The sequence below is a fragment of the Jaculus jaculus genome, chromosome 3 (assembly GCF_020740685.1).
Source record: "Jaculus jaculus isolate mJacJac1 chromosome 3, mJacJac1.mat.Y.cur, whole genome shotgun sequence".
Classification (NCBI taxonomy): Eukaryota; Metazoa; Chordata; class Mammalia; order Rodentia; family Dipodidae; genus Jaculus; species Jaculus jaculus.
Window position 1 is genome coordinate 150,330,832 of NC_059104.1, and position 17,384 is coordinate 150,348,215.

The following is a 17,384-nucleotide window of genomic DNA, read 5'->3' on the forward strand; positions in this document are numbered from 1 at the left end:
GTTATTATAGGGCAGGAAAGAGAGTCCTAGTTTAGGATAAAAATCTTGCTATTGTATCTACCAGAATAGTGGAGAGGGGTTAGGGAAGAAAAAAATCTTAAACTGGAAGAGATTAGATATGGAATGGAGAGGCCTAGCACTGAAAAACATAAACCCAAGGAAGAGACAAAAAGTCTGAGAGAATAACAGCAAAGAATGAAACTCAGTGTCTGAGCAGTCTGTGAAAAGCTTAAAGACCTCATTAAGTACAGTCCCCCTCTGCACGTGACTCTGGATGCATGAGGAAGGTCTAAATTCAGAGAAAAGTTTGCTTAGGATCAAAATGATAGCCGGTGATTTGCCTCATCTTGCAGTCAAACTCTAAACAGTTGCATCTGTTCCTCTTGACGATTCTAACACAGCTGCCTCCCTGACTAAAGATGGCTGCTTGCTGGTACATTTGTCCATTCTGTTAAGAATCTTTAACCATATTTAGTTGCCTCAAACTAGCAAAACCACCTCAGAGTCATTTATATAACACATTATACCTTGGTTCATCATGTTGAAGAGGAATACTTAAGTCAGCTGCAGTAATCTTGAAAGGGGGTTTCACTTTGTATTGAAAAGCCACTGAAGAACACAGTACCCAGCCAAAGGGCCCTGAAGAACATGCAGAATTGACATCTCCTCAAGTTCCATGGAAGCATAACCATTTAGCAGGGGAAGAGAATTGTTTTTTTTTTTTTTTGTTTTTTTTTTTTTGGTTTTTCGAGGTAGGGTCTCACTCTGATCCAGGCTGACCTGGAATTAACTGTAGTCTCAGGGTGGCCTTGAACTCACGGTGATCCTCCTACCTCTGCCTCCCGAGTGCTGGGATTAAAGGCGTGCGCCACCACGCCCGGCTGAGAATTGTTTTTTTAAATATATATTTTATTATTTACTTGCACCAGGGCCTCCAGCCACTGCAAACAGAACTCCAGACACATGCACCACCTTCTGCATCTGTCTTACATGGGTATTGGGGAATTGAACCTAGGTCCTTAGGTTTTGCAGGCAAGCACCTTAATCACTAAGCTTTTTTTTTTTTTTTTTTTCCCCAAGGTAAGGTTTCACTGTAGCCCAGACTGGCCTGGAATTCCTTATGTAGTCTCAGGGTGGCCTATGGATATATAATTAGTCATTGCTTTTGTCCATGTGTTCTCAGGTTCAAGAGTCTCAGGCAGCCATGGTTACCACTGTATCTACCAGCAGCAGCTCTCATACAACAGACTCTGTTGGTTGCAGCATCTCTGAAAAACAAAGTGTCATCGAGCCCATGGATACAGAAACTCAAGAAGATAGGAGAACTGGAGGCAGAAAGAATATATGGGCAGAAGGAAGGACCCCAGGAGACAGAGCACCAGCAGCCCAGGAGACACAGGCAGATAGAAAGATACAGGTGGACATTGGGACACAAGAAAGTGAGAGTCCACAGTCAGACAGGAGTTTACAGAAGGATGTGGTAACACACAGAAGGATGAACAAGGAGGTAGGATGCACACAGGCAGATGAGAGGCTGAAGGAGGGTAGGAAAGTGCAGGAAGATGAGAGGATGCAGGAAGACATGAGAGACACAAGGATGCAAGAAGAAAAGGAGACACAGTTGGAGGGCAGCATGCTCATGGCTTTCAAAGACCAATCAGAGAAGCAGCCTGTGACCGGCCTCAGGCCACCACCCAGAGTTCCCAAACTCCCACCATCAGAGTGTTCTAGATCTCCGCAAGTTATGGAACATTTGGTGCAGAGCCCAGAAGCATCTTGTGACTTAGAAAAGCCTGGTTTCATGCTTAGATCTGAGGAACCAGCAATAACTGCCTTCAGAAACCAGGAGAACTCTGTACTAGATCCCCTGACAGACAATCTTGTGTGCCTAGCACAGCTGCCACCTGAGGGGAACTTGGAACAAGTAAGAGGAGAAGCATGCCAAAGGCCAGAGTGGGCAGGCCAGGTGAAGGCCAAGCCAGAGAAGAACGTATTCCAGTGCCCCAAGGAGGAGCAGCCCAGGGAGATGCTATCTGTGGGTTTGCATGGTGGCCCTTCAGCTAGCCTGAACCAGGAGGTGCCCACCTTTTCCCCCTCTCTTACTGGAACTAGCCTGACCAGTAGCCCACAGGAGGGGCTACAAAACACCCCAACTTCTCAGCACATAAGTGCAGATGCCTTTCTGCCCTCTAAGGACCAGGCCATGCTGAGTTCAGCTCCTACACTGCACCTGGGGCCAGGGCCTCCTACTCAGAGTTTCACATCAGAAACCATGGCCACAAGCAGTGAAGGTGCCTGTGCCAAGAAATCAGATATGGAGGGACGGTCCCCAGCTCCCCGAAGCTGTGACCCCGGCCTCATAGATTCCCTAAAGAACTACTTGCTTCTGCTGTTAAAGCTGTCCAGCACTGAGACAAGTGAAGCCAGGGCAGAGTCCCAGGCAGGAGCTGACGCTGAAGGCCTAGCACCCTCCTCCACTTTGGCACCTACTGTTGAAGTGGCAGGGCTGAGTCCCCGGACATCAAGGCGCATCCTGGAGCGTGTAGAGAACAATCATCTGGTACAGAGTGCACAGAGCCTGCTCCTGAGTCCCTGCACCTCCCGCCGCCTTACTGGCCTCCTGGACCGTGAGGTGCAGGCTGGCAGACAGGCCCTGGCTGCTACCCAAAGCTCCCAGAATTCTGGCTCCAGCCTCCTGCCAACCCCCCTCACTGTTCCTGCCATTGTGGTAGGTGAGGAGGGATCCAGTGGTGAGGGAGAGGATTCCCAAAAGGGGGCCTTCCAGGATTGCTGCACAGGTGGGCTGTTGGAAGAAGTAGGTGGGCAGGCAGTGAAGAACAGAACACAGGAACCCTGCCAAGAGGAGGAGGTCCCAGGGGAGGCTTTGATGGGTATCCCTGCAGCTACACCTGAGGAACTGGCTCTGGGGGCCCGGAGGAAAAGATTTCTCCCTAAGGTCAGAGCAACAGCAGATGGGGAGGTAACCAAACCTGAAGAAAGGGAGAGTCCCACAGTTTCTCCCCGGGGTTCCAGGAAGAGCCTGGTGCCTGGGTCTCCTGGGACTCTAGGGAGGGAGAGGCGTTCCCCTACCCAGGGCAGAAAGATCAGCACGCTGGAGGTACCCCGGGTAGAGGACCAGCCCACAGCAGGAGACCTGGGCTCCGGCTCCAAGGCCAGTGGACTGGATTCTGAACCTGTCCTGGATGAAGGCAAGCAGGAAGCTCTGGCCAAGCCCAGGAAAGCCAAAGACTTGCTCACAGGTGAGCACTGGGAAGGGAAGGCCGCCAGAAAGCTGTAGCTGTCACATTGCTGCTCCCAGCACCACCTCACCAGTGCAGAACACCCTTGCTAGGGATTGGCAGATTCCCTGTGGAATTCCCTATTTCATGAGCTATCAGAAAAGTCTGGTGTTTGTCTTAGTTCTGCTTCCCTGCAAAGTGGGTCTGATAATGGCACAAGGCCTTGTGACAATGTGAGAGTTGAGTGATACAGAAGAAATCACGTACTAGGTGAGGTGCCGTGGTCCAAACCTGTCATCTTAGCATTCTGGAGTCTGAAGTTGGAGGACGAAAAGTTCAAGGCTTAGGGCTGATGTAGTTCAGTTGATAAGAGTGCTTGCTTAACATGCACAAAGTCCTGGGTTCAGTCCCCAGCATCACATAAGTTGGGTGTGGTGGCACATGCCTGTAATTCAAGTACTCTGGAGGCAGAAGGATAAGAAGTTTAAGGCCATCCTTTGGCTTCAGAGCAAATTTGTTTGAGGCCAGCCCCCACAGGATACGTGACACCCTAGAGAGAGAGTGGGGGTAGTTGTAAAGGGAGTTTTCACACCTAGTCTAGTATACATAGACCTCATCTCAAAAAAAAGAGGGGCGGGGCCTGGGGCTAGAGAGATGGCAATGGCTTAGCAATTAAGGCATTTGCCTGAGAAGCCTAAGGACCCCGGTTCAATTCCCCGGTACCTACATAAGTTAGATGCACAAGGTGGCACATGTGTCTGCAGTTCATTTTCAGTGACTAATGGCCCTGGTGCACCCATTCTCTCCATTTGCTTCTTTCTCTCAAATAAATAAATAAATAAAATATTTTAAAAATAAAGGGCTGGAAAGATGGCGTAGTGGTTGAGGTGCTTGCCTGCGAAGCCTCAGGACCCAGGTTTGATTCCCCAGAACCCATGTAAGTCAGATGTACATGGTGGTGCATGCATTGGAATTCATTTGCAGTGGCTAGAGGCCCTGGCATGCCCATTCTCTCCCTTTCCCCACTCTTTCAATAAATACACCACAGGAAAGCTGAGCATGGTTGTGCACACCTTTAATTCCAGCATTCAGGAGGCAGAGGTAGAATCACCATGAGTTACAGGCCAGCCTGGGACTACTGAGTGAGTTCCAGGTCAGTCTGGGCTGGAGGGAGACTTTACTTTGGTAAAGAACAACAATAAAAACACAGGAACTTAGCACAGAGTGGGGCAGTGGCATCCTAGCTCCACCATCACCATCATTCCCTCTATCAGCTTGTTCCATAATTACACAGTGTAGAGCAGAGTCAAACCTAGTTTTGTAGAGATAGGGGAACAAAATTCAGTGCCTTGCTTGACTGCTTATCCCTACTGATGTACTTAGCTGTGGCCTGGGGTGGGGTTGGAGACTCTTTCTGGCCTAAGATGTGTTCTGGGGGCAGAGTGGAAGATAGCTGGAGCTATGGAATGCTGGGTTTGTGAAGAAACAGATTTTGTTTTCTCTCAGCCTATTCTACCAGGGGCACCCAGGAACGCAGGAGTTTGCCTATAGAGGGACACATGAGACGATGTTGGGGACGTGGCTTCTCTTTGTAACTGGACTCTTTCTTGCTTTCAGCCCCACAGGTGATCCGGAAGATTCGGGTGGAACAGTTTCCAGATGCCTCTGGTAGCCTGAAGCTGTGGTGCCAGTTTTTCAACATTGTTAGTGACTCAGTCTTGACATGGGCCAAGGATCAGCACCCAGTGGGTGAGGTGGGCAGGAGGTAAGCTACCTGGATACCACCTCCACCTGACCTGGCTCCCTAATTGTTATAGTCAGGTTGGATATTGTCCTAATTTCCTCATTTATTCCTCACACATAACCCTACTAGTGAGAGACAGTAAGTAGATGCCAAGTAGATGATAAAATTGCACAAAGGCTTAGAGGTCTTAAATTACTGGCCCAAAGTCACAGCTAGTAGGTGTCATGATTGTAAACCAGACCATTTCCTGACCGTGGACCCTCTTACCACCTCTGAGAGTGGGGTCTCAGGCCCTGTGTCACAGTGATGGCCCTCATGAGAATGGTCTCCACTCTCTGCAGTGCAGGGGATGAGGGGCCAGCAGCCTTGGCCATCGTGCAGGCGTCCCCCGTGGACTGTGGTGTGTATCGATGTACCATCCACAATGAGCATGGCTCGGCCTCCACTGACTTCTGCCTCAGTCCTGAGGGTGAGTGTCTCTGCAGCCTGGCTCTGTGCAGTGGTAGCAGTCCCCTGGGCAGAGATAATACTCTGCCTGGGCAGGGCAGCCTGAAGGCAGCTGCTTCCTCTTCTGTCTCTCCTTACAGTGTTGTCTGCCTTCATCTCCAGGGAAGAAGGTGAAGGTATGTTGCCCCTCTGGGGAGGAGGACAGGTCTTTTTCACAGCCCTACCCCCTGCAGAGGGACCTTTGTTAAGGGTTTGGACTCCTTCCCAAAACCACTTGCTGTTACCCTTTGTCTCCTAGTGTAGGATACAGCTTGGGGAAGGTGATGAAGGAGGTCTGATAGTTTAGAAGGTTGTGGGTGGGAAGTGGCTGAGAGGAAGGTACTTACAGTATTTAATGCAGTCCTGGGCCCTCAGTCTGCACCAGAATCCTTGATCAAGGGTAGGACTGACCACTAGGTCACCTAGTCTCTCTCATGGTGTTCTGTAGACTCCTACATTGCTTCTCAGTCTCTACTGTGAGATATCCTACATGTCTAAGAAGGGCCTGGGAAACATTGCATTTTCTGCAAAACTCTGGTGAGATAACCCCAATGTTTGCCAAATATTTCAAGGGCTTGAATATCAGAAGAGAGACTGTTTTGGCTCTATAGGACATATGCTATCACCCCTTTGTTCAGTTATCAAATAACATTTAACTGCTGTGAAACACAAACCCATACCAAGAACCTTGGAGTGATTCCTTAATATCATCAAATGCCAACTTTCCCTAGTTGTCTTACATGTGTGATTTGAATCAGGACCCACTAGTTTATTTGACTGATAAAGCTTTTGTGTCACTTAACATATGACAGTTCCATTTCTTTCTTTTTTTTAAATTTAATTTTTATTTATATTTAGTGAGAGAGGGAAAGAGAAAAAGGCAGATAGAGAGAGAATGGGTGGGCCAGGACCTCCAGCCACTATAAACCAACTCCAGACACATGCACCACCTTCTACATCTGGCTTACATGGGTCCTGGGGAATAAACCTGGGTCCTTAGGCTTCACAGGCAAGCATCTTAACCTCTAAGCCATCTCTTCAGCCCCTAGTTCTATTTCCTTTCTCCTATTTGTTGAAGTCACTTATATGCAAAGTTCTTATTTTCTAGTGTTGTTAATTATATCTTCATTTGCCATGTTCTATTCATATACTTCTTCTAAATTGATCATTCATATACTTCTTCTAAATTAATCATGTTAAGAGGTTTGGCTGGATTCAGGTATAATTTTTTACAAGAACAATTTGCAGACCAGGTATGTTGTTGTAGCCTATATCCCTGACCCTTGAGAGGCTGAGGCAGGAGGAGGCAAGGCTGGCTTGGCTTATGTACTTCTGCATTGTCTCAAAGAAACAAAACTGCCAGGCGTGGTGGCACATGCCTTTAATTCTAGCACTTGGGAGGCAGAGGTAGGAGCATTATGTGAGTTTGAGGCTACCCTGAGATTAAATAGTAAATTCCAGGTCAGCCAGGGCTAGAGTGAGAGCCTACATTGAAAACACACACACACACGCAAATAGGAAGAAGGGCTGGAGAGATGGCTTAGCTTACTGGTTAAGGAGTTTGCTTGCTAAGCTGAAGGAACCAGGTTCAATCCCCCAGTACCCTCATAAACCAGATGTGCAAGGTGGCACATGCATCTGGAGTTTGCAGTGGCTAGAGGCCCTGGTGCTCCACTCCTCCCTCCTTCTCTCTCTCTCTCTGCCTTATTCTCTCTTTCTCTCTCAAATAAATAAATAAGTAATTTTTTACAAAGGAAGAAGATTTATAAGTTCACATACATGGTATATATTTCTTTCTGCATCCTATCCAGAGGGACATAAATGCTAAGATTGCTAGTTGGGTTATCTCTGTGTGTGAAAAACATATCCAGCAACTTCCTTTGTTATCTGGATGGTCTTAGCATTCACTGCTTACTGCCTGTATCCATTATCACACTAGGAGTTACCTCGTGAAGGTATTCTATTCTATTCATTTTGTCTTCATTTATTAGCTGAAATATTTTTGTTGAGAAAATTATTTGGTTACCCTGATACGTACCTATCTTAACAGAAAATGAAGGATAAGTATTTTCATTTTTCTGTGTACTTAATCAAATTTCAAATAATGAGTTGGTATTCTAGAATCCTCCAAAGATGACCAAGAAGGGTAGTTTCTTTTTCCAAAGGGACTAGGATTTATTTTTAGTCACTGTTATGAATAGGTAAATAGTAATACAGTACAATAACTATTCTTTGTTGCTAAGATTGCTTCATTTTTGGGCCCCTCTGGTTGGCTCCTGTGTCCTTTGCAAGTCTCCAGTAGGTGCTTTATTTGCTTGCTTATTTATTTATTTGAGGGAGAATGGTGCACTAGGGCTTCTAGTCAGTGCTAATAAACTCCAGACACATGCACCACCTTATTCCTCTGGCTTATGGGGGGACTAGGAAATCAAACTTGGGTCCTTAGGCTTCACCAAGCAAGCTCCTTAACCACTAATCTATCTCTCCAACACTGCTTGCTTATTTTTGTGGTGCTGGGGATCAAACCCAGGGCCTTGCACATGCTAGGCAAGTACTCTACCACTGAACTATAGCTCTACCTCCCCTATTTTCTTTGTTACTTATTTTGAGGCAGGATCTCACTAAGTTGCCCAACCTGGCCTTGAACTTGTGATCTTCCTGTCTTAGTCTCCCAAGTAGCTAGAATTATATAGGCTTGCCTCACCAGTCCTGACTTTTCAGAAGTTTTTTTTTTTTAAATTTATTATTTTGTCATTTCTTTGTTTTCTATGTCACAAAATGTTTTAGGTCCATCCTTTACATGTCCTGCAGAGCCATAGATACAATCATTTCTTCAAAGGTCTCTGGTTCCTTCTTGTGGAAAGTGATGCCCACAGTCATAGTTGAGATCAGCAGTGCTCATGCTCACTGTTACTGTACTAGTCCTGCAGGCTTTTTTTTTTTTTTTTCCATGAAACATGTTGGTTGAGACTGAGTCACTGATTTATTTGACCAGGTTAATTCTAATCTTCTGTATTGACTGTCACTACTGCCGCAAAGCCCACCTTTCCACAGGCACTTGCTAAGCACTTCCTAAGAGATGAATACCACAGAAGCCCTGTTAAATAATAGGCTGAATAGTTTCTGCTCCAAACAGCTCATAGCTCTGAAGGGAACTCCTGGTGTGCATCTTAAGAGCAATCATGGATAGGACGTGACCATACTGAGTAGACAGAGCGTGAGCTCATTCTAGCCTTTTCCTTCCCTATGGCCCAACATTGAGAGGTAGATTTGAGTTTCTGCATTTCTCCTGTTTCCCTTCAGTTGGAGAAGAGATTGAGATGACCCCCATGGTGTTTGCTAAGGGTCTGGCTGATTCTGGATGCTGGGGGGACAAGCTTTTTGGGCGACTGGTGAGCGAGGAGCTCCGAGGGGGTGGACATAGGAGTGGCCTTCGGAAGGCCTCCCAGGCTAAAGTCATCTATGGGCTGGAACCCATCTTCGAATCCGGTTGCACATGCATCATCAAGGTATCCAGCCTGCTTGTGTTTGGACCCAGCAGTGAGACATCTCTCCTGGGCCGAAACTACGATGTTACAATCCAGGTACTGTCCCATACTCCTTCCTTTTCATGCCTCATTGCTATACTTTCTCACTTCCTTGCTGTCCGTAGCCTGGGTGCCATGTGGAAGCTGGTGGGGAGGCGGAAGCTACCCCATCTTACTTAGCCTCCTGAAGCTCCAAGGACAGGCTTTGAGGAGTGGTTAAGATGCAGCCAGAAATCTAGATTCTTGGCCTCAGAGAACTTGAGAGCCAAAATCATTTGGAACCTAGTTTTAAATTATCTTTTTTCCCCCAGCAGAAACCTTTCCCTTTGCTTTAAATTCAGTCTCATTGGAGCCTTATTTACATTTGAGAGAAAAGGAGAGGGACCCTGGTGGGGCCCCTGGGGCACTGTCCCCTAGCATTAGGGCTCTAGGAAGCACACTTCAGAAATCACTTTGGAACCTCAGTTTGCAAAGGAGCTCACTGCCCCTTGTTATTCAAACAAAAATATAGAACAGAGAAGGAAGCCTAAAGGAGTGAACCTCAGTTTCTGCAGGCCTGGAATTCTCCCTGTAGTCCCTAGCAGGTGGCCCACCCACTCGGAGCTAGGCATGCCAGAGAACTGTGGAGCTTCCTTGCTGATTGGACTTGTTTTCCTTTAATCCACAGGGGTGCAAAATTCAGAACATGAGCCGAGAGTATTGCAAAATCTTTGCTGCTGAAGCCCGGGCAGCATCTGCCTTTGGGGAGGTGCCTGAGTAAGTTCACAGCAGGGGAACATACAGCATGCAATGGCCTTGGGCTTTGGCAGTGATTTCTCAGCCTCCTAGGACTATGCTGATTTCCAGCCAGGTGCAGATGGCCTCACAGCCTCACCACAGTCAACCCAATGGTCTCACAAAACCTGGAAGTAACAACCTCAACATGCCTGTCCAATTGAGTCTCCTCCCACCATCCTCATTCCTGTTACCTTGAGCTCTGATTTTGCCATTTACAGAGCTTGGGCACAGCAGATTCTGTGGTTCTGTAGAGGGAGGGGGTAGGCGACTGAGTAGGATGCTAATGTGGTAGGTGAGTAGAGTCAGTGTAGACCTTTGTAGGAGTCAGCTGTAAATGATTCCCGCACATCTGGTCTGACTGGCATTGAACCACAGTCTAGTTGAATACTTTCTAAAGGTTTCCTCTCTGTTTTACACATACTATCCTCTGCCCTCCCTCAAGCACAGTCTGCCTGAAGCCCTAGAAGGGTTTCATTCTAGTACCACTGGCCTCAGAGAATGGTCAGAACTCTGAACTCAGTGGCCTCCATTCCTTTTCTCTCCTGCTGTCCTTCATGCACAGAGCTGGGCATTCATTCTGGGAAGGGCCCTTCTTGTAAATCCAAGAATACAGAATTGGAGGGAGGGGCTCTCTGGACTCCAGCTTACTGTAGGGTGCAACTGTTTAGGATCATCCCACTCTATCTGATCTACCGCCCTGCAAACAATATCCCATATGCCACCCTGGAGGAGGACCTGGGCAAGCCCCTGGAGTCTTACTGTTCTCGGGAATGGGGCTGTGCTGGGACTCCATCAGCATCTAGCAGCTCAGAGGCCATGCAGAAATGCCAAACCTTCCAGCACTGGCTGTATCAATGGACAAATGGCAGCTTCCTTGTCACAGATTTGGCAGGTATGAAAGTGCATGGATATGAAAGCATGTGGAGTTGAGCCCACTAGTGCATGCTTGGTAGTCCACTGAGCACTTTAGTTATTTTTTGCTTTTTACAATAGTCATATTGCATGGATTTGACAGGGACCATTTTAGCACACGGTCCTCAGATGTACTAGGTCCTCATGTAGTCAGTCCATAATGCAGTTGCATTTAAAGGAGGACAGTCTAGGCCACTTAAAATTAAAGCAGAAGTTATTTTATAAAACATATGTGTATTTATTTCAGTGAGAAAGAGAGGGTGTGTGTGTGTGTGTGTGTGTGTGTGTGTGTGTGTGTATGTATGTGAGCACCAGGCTTTTGCCACTGCCTTCTATGAGGCAGGATGATCAGGAATTTTAGGTCATTCTTAGTTACATAGTAAATCTGAGGCTAGCCTAGGCTACATGAGTCATTGTCTCAAAAAAACTAAAACAAAAAAGTCAAATACTGTCTTGTATTCATTAGTAGTAGCAGAAAGCCTTGGCACCACCCATATGCATACATACATATATACATACATACATATGCAAATAAATAATTTAAAAAAATAACTGATTGCTGCTCCCATAATGCATAACCCATAACCTCATAGAGAATACCTGCAACCCCACAAAAGAGGGTCTCCAGCAGAATGGGGGCAGGGGTGAGGGGAAAAGAGGGTACCAACACATGATGTATCCATATGAAATATGTTGATGATGATGATAATAATAATAATAATAACAACAACAACAACAACAAAGCCTCTTTTGGGCTGGGGAAATGACTCAGCAATTAAAGGCACTTACTTATAAAGCCTGCTAGCCCAGATTTGATTTCCTAGTACCCATGTAAAGCCAGATACACAAAATGGCACATGTGTCTGGAATTAATTTATGGTGGCAAGAAGCCTTGGCATTCCTAGCCATATTCTATCTCTCAAATACATGTAAATTAATTAATTAAATCAAAATTGTTTTATTGTCACTCTTCATCTGTTAGCTTTTTATTTTTTTAATGTTTTATTTTTTTGAGGTAGATCTACTATAGCCCAGGCTGACCTATAACTCACTCTATAATTCCAGGCTGGCCTTTAACTTACAGTGATCCTCTACCTCTGCCTCCTGCCTCCCAAGTGCCGGGATTAAAGGCACCTGCCACCATGCTTGGCCTTCTGTTAGCTTTTTTTTTTTTTTTTCTTTTTTCTGTTAGCTTTTTAAGTATAAGCCAACTTAGTCTTGTTTCTTTCCTTTTTTTTTTTTTTTTTGATCTGGTTTCTTTTTTATTTTTTAATAACATTTTTATTTATTTGCAAGCAGAGATTGAAAGAGAAGCAGGAAAGAGAAAGAATAGGAGTATGGGTACAGCAGGGCTTCCTGCCAGCGTGAACAAACTCCAAGTGCACGCATCCCTTTGTGCATCCAGCTTTGCCTGGATACTGGGAAATTGAACCTGGGCCAGCAGGCTTTGCAAGCAAGCACCTTTAACTGCTGAGCCATCTCCCTAGCCCCTTTAGTTTAATCTGTGTATCTTTGCAACAAGCTTGACTTTTCCTTCCTCCTTTGACTAGCCCGCTTAAGGTCTACTCTCTCCAACTAGAACTGGGCAGCAGAAAGGAAAAGATTAAATGCTCTACAGTGGGAAGACAGGCATCTGGGAATATCACACATTATTAAGCCTTGTCTTTGAGATAAATGAGAATACCAAAGACCAGATAACACTCTAATGTGTCCCCTATTTGGGTTAAGATACATACATCTATCTACCTACCTACCTACCTCTCTATTATCATTAATTTTTTATCCAACATTAGAAATTGTCATTGTCCTCAGGAAGCTGTGAGAAGTAGACAGTTTTTACCATGAGATGATAACTTGAACTGAATCTCTGTTTCATAAACAAGTAAACTGAAGCTTAGTCTATAATTCTTGCATTTGGGGAACTGAGGCCAGAGACAAGCCTGGGCTATACAGCAAGATGCTGTTGTAAACAAAACACACAGAAAACAAACAGAGGTCTAAGAAGTCATGTCATTCAACCTCTATGCACATTCCTTTCACTTTCTAGGCATGATGTCTTCTTACCTACCACATTCAGGAAGGCCTTTTGGAAACTAAAATTCTATGCGAATCTCAGGGATTGTTACTATAACCTGAAATGGAATGTGATAAATGTTGAAAGACAAATGTCAAATTGATATTTATTGCATAACTAGTCTATTTCAAACATGAAATTAGAGTCCTCTACATTGTAAGCTTCTTAACATCTCATAAGGTGGGCATTATTATCCTGTATTTTATAGTTGAGGATTAGAGATATTAAGTGGCTTACTAAATTCACACAGCTCATAAGTGATGGAGCTGAAATATAAATTCAGGTCTGTTCGATTCTACAGCTCATACTTGTTTTACTCTGTCATATGAAGATACTCAGTCCTGTGAGTGAACAGCAACTCCCTGGAGAAATATTGGATAGTTTAGAAATGGTAAAAATAATCACAAACTGAGCATATGAATGCTAAGACACTCACTGACCAGGGTAGGGGATATTTTTCTCACTATCATTTTGCTAGGCTTTATTCTACCAAGGCTGTCATAACCTACTCCAACTCCTAGCTTCTTGGAATATTTCCTGCTTTTATGAGAAGTGTAGAGGCCAGTCTTATCCAATGTTACATTTCTCTTGGTCTTCCTCTAATGTACTCTTTAATTCCTATCTTCTTTCTCTTTGTTGTATTGACTACTAACTTGTTGAGAAAGTTTTGGTTCACAGCCAAAAGACAGTTGGGTTTGTGGATAGGCAGGCTTGCATAGCTGAAAGAATTTGGCTCAAGGAGTCAGAAAAACTGAACATTCACTTTAACTCCCAATAACTACTATACATAGTGCTTAATCATTGAATGATTAAGGATGACTTATCAAAGTCTTAAACTCTGAGCTATATTCTCACCTTTCAAATGAGGATATTATAAACTATTAATGAAGCCGGGTGTGGTGGCCCACGCCTTTAATTCCAGCACTCAGTAGGTAGAGGTAGGAGGATCACCATGAGTTTGAGGCCACCCTGAGAGTACATAGTGAATTCCAGGTCAGTCTGATCTACAGTGAGACTCTACCTCAGAAAACAAAAAACAAAACAAAACAAAAAAATCATAGACTATTAATGATATAGAGAGCCTGCATACATACTGGTAAGGCTGGCTGGTGGTACTCACCTTTGAGAGGATGCGTGAAGTCATGCCTCCACTGAACTCTGGGGAATTCTTTTCTAAAGAGATGTCCATGATGGTCTAGAATCTGGCCAGGATGGCATCACCCCTCCACTTTTCTATCTTTTCAGGGGTTGACTGGAAGATGACTGATGTGCAGATTGCTACCAAACTGAAAGGGTGAGTAGTTCTTGGGGATGGAATGCCCTTGGAGGGTCTTCTCAGGATGCCAGATATCCTAATTCCTTATTTCCATTCCTGAGATGCTGGGCTTGGGGCCATATATTCTCTGTCATACCCATGGCTATGTGGTAATACCCAAAGGGCCATTGATCCCCAAGCCCATATCCTTGACTCATAATGCCCACATATAGGGGTTGCTGCGACTCTGGGCCCTCAGTAGGCTCCTCTACTTCCCTTTTCCCTGAGAATATTCATCAGGGTGAAGATGAGCAAGGGCCCTGCAGTTAGACTAACTGGACTATTGTTCCCAACTCTGCATCAATTTAAACTTAAAAGGCAGACCATCCTCACACCACAGGATGGCCAGGTTGATGAATCCAGTGTTTTACGTTATATGGAGCCTGTTTTAAATTTAGAGTTTGGGGTACCACCTAAGGTACCACTCTAGGGAGAATGGGAGAGTGTACCCTGGAACAACACCTTTAAGATAGCCATCCCAAAGCCAGCCACCATGAGCCTGTCATTCTGGGTGGGGCGCATTCAGCTCTTCTGTTTGGCTGCAGATACCAAGGCCTCAAGGAGAGTTGTTTCCCTGCTTTGCTGGACCAGTTTGTCTCCTCACATCAGTGCAACACCTACTGTGAGATGCTGGGGCTGAAACCCCTCAAGGGCCCTGAGGCTACCCATCCTCAACTCAAGGCCAAAGGCTCCAAGAGTCCATCTTCTGGCAGGAAGGGCTCCCAGCTGAGTCCTCAACCCCAGAAAAAAGGTGTTCCCAGTCCTCAGGGTACCCGGAAGAGTGCTTCAAGCTCCAAGGCCACTCCTCAGGCCCCAGAGGCAGTTGCTGTCCAGTTATTAGGACAGCTTCCCACCCCAGAGGGAAGCTCCAAGGCCCAGGGCATGCGGTAGCCCCAACATGAGGCTGGGGTCTCCAACCAGCAACAGACCAACTAAGAAGCATCTTGAACCACATGGAGACGTTCTCAATACAGAACTAACCAGAGATGGTGCCCAGAGGAGATACCTCTCAGGGACCTCTCTGAGTAGCTTCTCATTGGAAGGCTTTGGGCATGGCACATGGTCCCCTGGCCACCCTTGGTGCCATTGTCACCCAGGGATCCTGGCCTGGTGGGCCCGACCTCCAAGTGCCTGGTGGCCTAGACCCTCATTGAAGTTTACACTTGCCACTGTTAGAGGCTCCCTGAGTCCTCTGCATGAGTTCTACACTCTGATCCCTTTCCCTATCCACCCTGTAGCAAATGTGGTAGTCTGTGGGCCTGTGGGCCAGCTTTTGCTTTTTCACCCCTGCTTGTCCTTGCTGTCTCCCTGTCTTCAGGGCTTCAGACTTCCTGTTGGGTCTAGCCTGTGACTCTCAGGGTATCATCTCTTTCCAGCTACTTTGCCTTATTCATCACAGCTTATCCTGCAACTAACCTGCCCCTGTGTCCAGATGGAGCACTTTGTATCCTTGTGCAGTGATCTTTGATGCTGTGTGTTCCTGTCACTCAGGCACTTACTTGTTCCTATGGTCCCTTGCACCCCACCTCCACCTGAGGCTTTGAACCCAGTTTCAATCTGCTGCCAACCCTTCACCAGCTCTTTGCTTGCCCCTTTGTCTAAGGGCTCCTTTAGTCCTGACCTGCACACTCCACTCACTGATGCTCAGGTGAGGAACAGACCCTCTGGCCTCTCATTCCACCCCAGTGCACTCTTCAGTACTTCTCAAAGTTCTTTGCTCGTGAGGTGAGAGCTGGCAGAAGGGCATATGAGTATCTGTTAGCCAGAGGGAGGGTGTTGACTTTGAACTATGCTCTATGCTAAAAGGAGTGGGATTATAGTCACTGCCACAGTTCCCTCTCAAAATAATGGAGGGTCAGGATTTTTCCTCATGGGGCAGTACTCAAGGATATTCTAGTAGTGTTGTAACTCATTCACATGCTTGGGCACAGTGGTGTCTCTGTTCTACCCCCCAACCAATAACTTAATCCTAGGGCTTTCATCTGGGCCCTCGTGTATGGGTTCCTAAAGAATTTTTGTGCTGTACCTAGCATCCTGGGTCTTTCCTGGAATCCCTCCTTGAGACCTTGGATGGAGTAAACTGCTCCCGTTGCAATAAAGGCAGCAACTGTGTCCTACTTGCCCTCATCTGGTGTGGTTACAGAGTCAGAGTCACCTCTTTCAAGGCAGACTTTTTGAGGTTGTACTATAGCTCCTGGGCCCACTCAAAAAATGAATCTATATTTTGGCTTCTAGCCTGAAGTTCATTCCTAGTCTTCTGAGGCCATAGCTAGACAGTCTACAGTGCAAGTGAGCTGATGGCTTGTTGCCCCTTAGCAGGGTGCCTGGGGGCTTACGACTTTGGAATTGCTCCTCCATTTGGAAGAGGAACATGAAGGAAGGAATCTAGAAAGGAAGAGCAGTGCTGGAACCTCAGCAAAAACATACTGTGTGTCTCTCAGGCCAACTCCACCAAAGCAAGACTGGCCCAGGAGCAGAGCGGCTGCTCTCAGCTTCTCAGGAAGTGCTCATTCCCAGTGTTCCCCTCAACTCAACCTTCCCTCCTGACATTTCCTTTCCATTGAATGTTCTGACTTCTCTACCTCCTCTTTGCTCAGATAACTCCTCACTTTTTCTTCTTGCTCCATTGTACCCCAAGTCCACTGACCCTGCATATTCAGTGAGAGCAGAATCATTGTTCATACATTCATTCAAAAGATATATATTGAGCACCTGTTGTGTACCAGAATCTGGACTGGCTGGCAGCTGTTGGAAGGCAGCAGTTTCAGGGGGAGACTGCATATCCTTGAGGATATGTGGGTTTTGGATCAGCTGAAGCAAGAAAAAGGGTTCATGTAAGGCTTTTGGGATAGCTCGGCAAACCTGAAGAATAGCTGAATGATTGGCCTTAAGGAGGGCAGGAGACAGGGCAGCTCCCAGTAGCTGTTGCCATTGGTCCCAGTAGGTCTCCCTCCATTCAAAATTCAAATTCCAGATTCCAGGTAAGAGTATGGCCTGGAGCTCAGGGATTCACAGGGTGGAAGAGAGGCAGTATTCCAAAATACAGAATTTGTTTTTTTTTTTGAGACAGTCTCATGTAACCTTGTTGCCCCCAGGTTGGCCTCAAACTTACTGTAGGTGAAGCTGACCTTAAGCTTCTGATCCTCCTTCCTCTGTCTCCCAAGTGCTGGGAGGACAGGTGTGTGCACCACATTCAGCTTAAGATGGGGATTCTTATGAGAAGAATAGTGGAGATGGAAATGCAAAAAGGGTTTGGTGGGCCCAATCAAGAGAGAGATCCCAAAACACATACACACATTCCTAAGTGTTG

General features: G+C 46.1%; 1 protein-coding gene across 5 annotated transcripts in view; it reads left to right on the top strand.

Moving 5' to 3' along the window:
- The window catches only part of Alpk3 (alpha kinase 3), a 52,930-nt gene extending 36,739 nt beyond the window's left edge, over window positions 1-16,191 (top strand). For 4 of the 5 annotated variants that reach the window (XM_012948699.2, XM_045144934.1, XM_045144935.1 and 1 more), the window contains 9 exons: window positions 1,184-3,260; window positions 4,857-5,004; window positions 5,325-5,452; window positions 5,571-5,606; window positions 8,773-9,053; window positions 9,664-9,752; window positions 10,442-10,665; window positions 14,005-14,053; window positions 14,620-16,191. In XM_012948699.2, coding sequence (XP_012804153.2) covers window positions 1,184-3,260; window positions 4,857-5,004; window positions 5,325-5,452; window positions 5,571-5,606; window positions 8,773-9,053; window positions 9,664-9,752; window positions 10,442-10,665; window positions 14,005-14,053; window positions 14,620-14,965 — 3,378 coding nt within the window. In that variant the 3' untranslated portion in view covers window positions 14,966-16,191. The remainder of the gene's footprint in view (window positions 1-1,183; window positions 3,261-4,856; window positions 5,005-5,324; window positions 5,453-5,570; window positions 5,607-8,772; window positions 9,054-9,663; window positions 9,753-10,441; window positions 10,666-14,004; window positions 14,054-14,619) is intronic. The other variant, XM_045144936.1, reaches the window with a different exon arrangement.
- The last annotated feature ends 1,193 nt before the right edge of the window (window positions 16,192-17,384 follow it).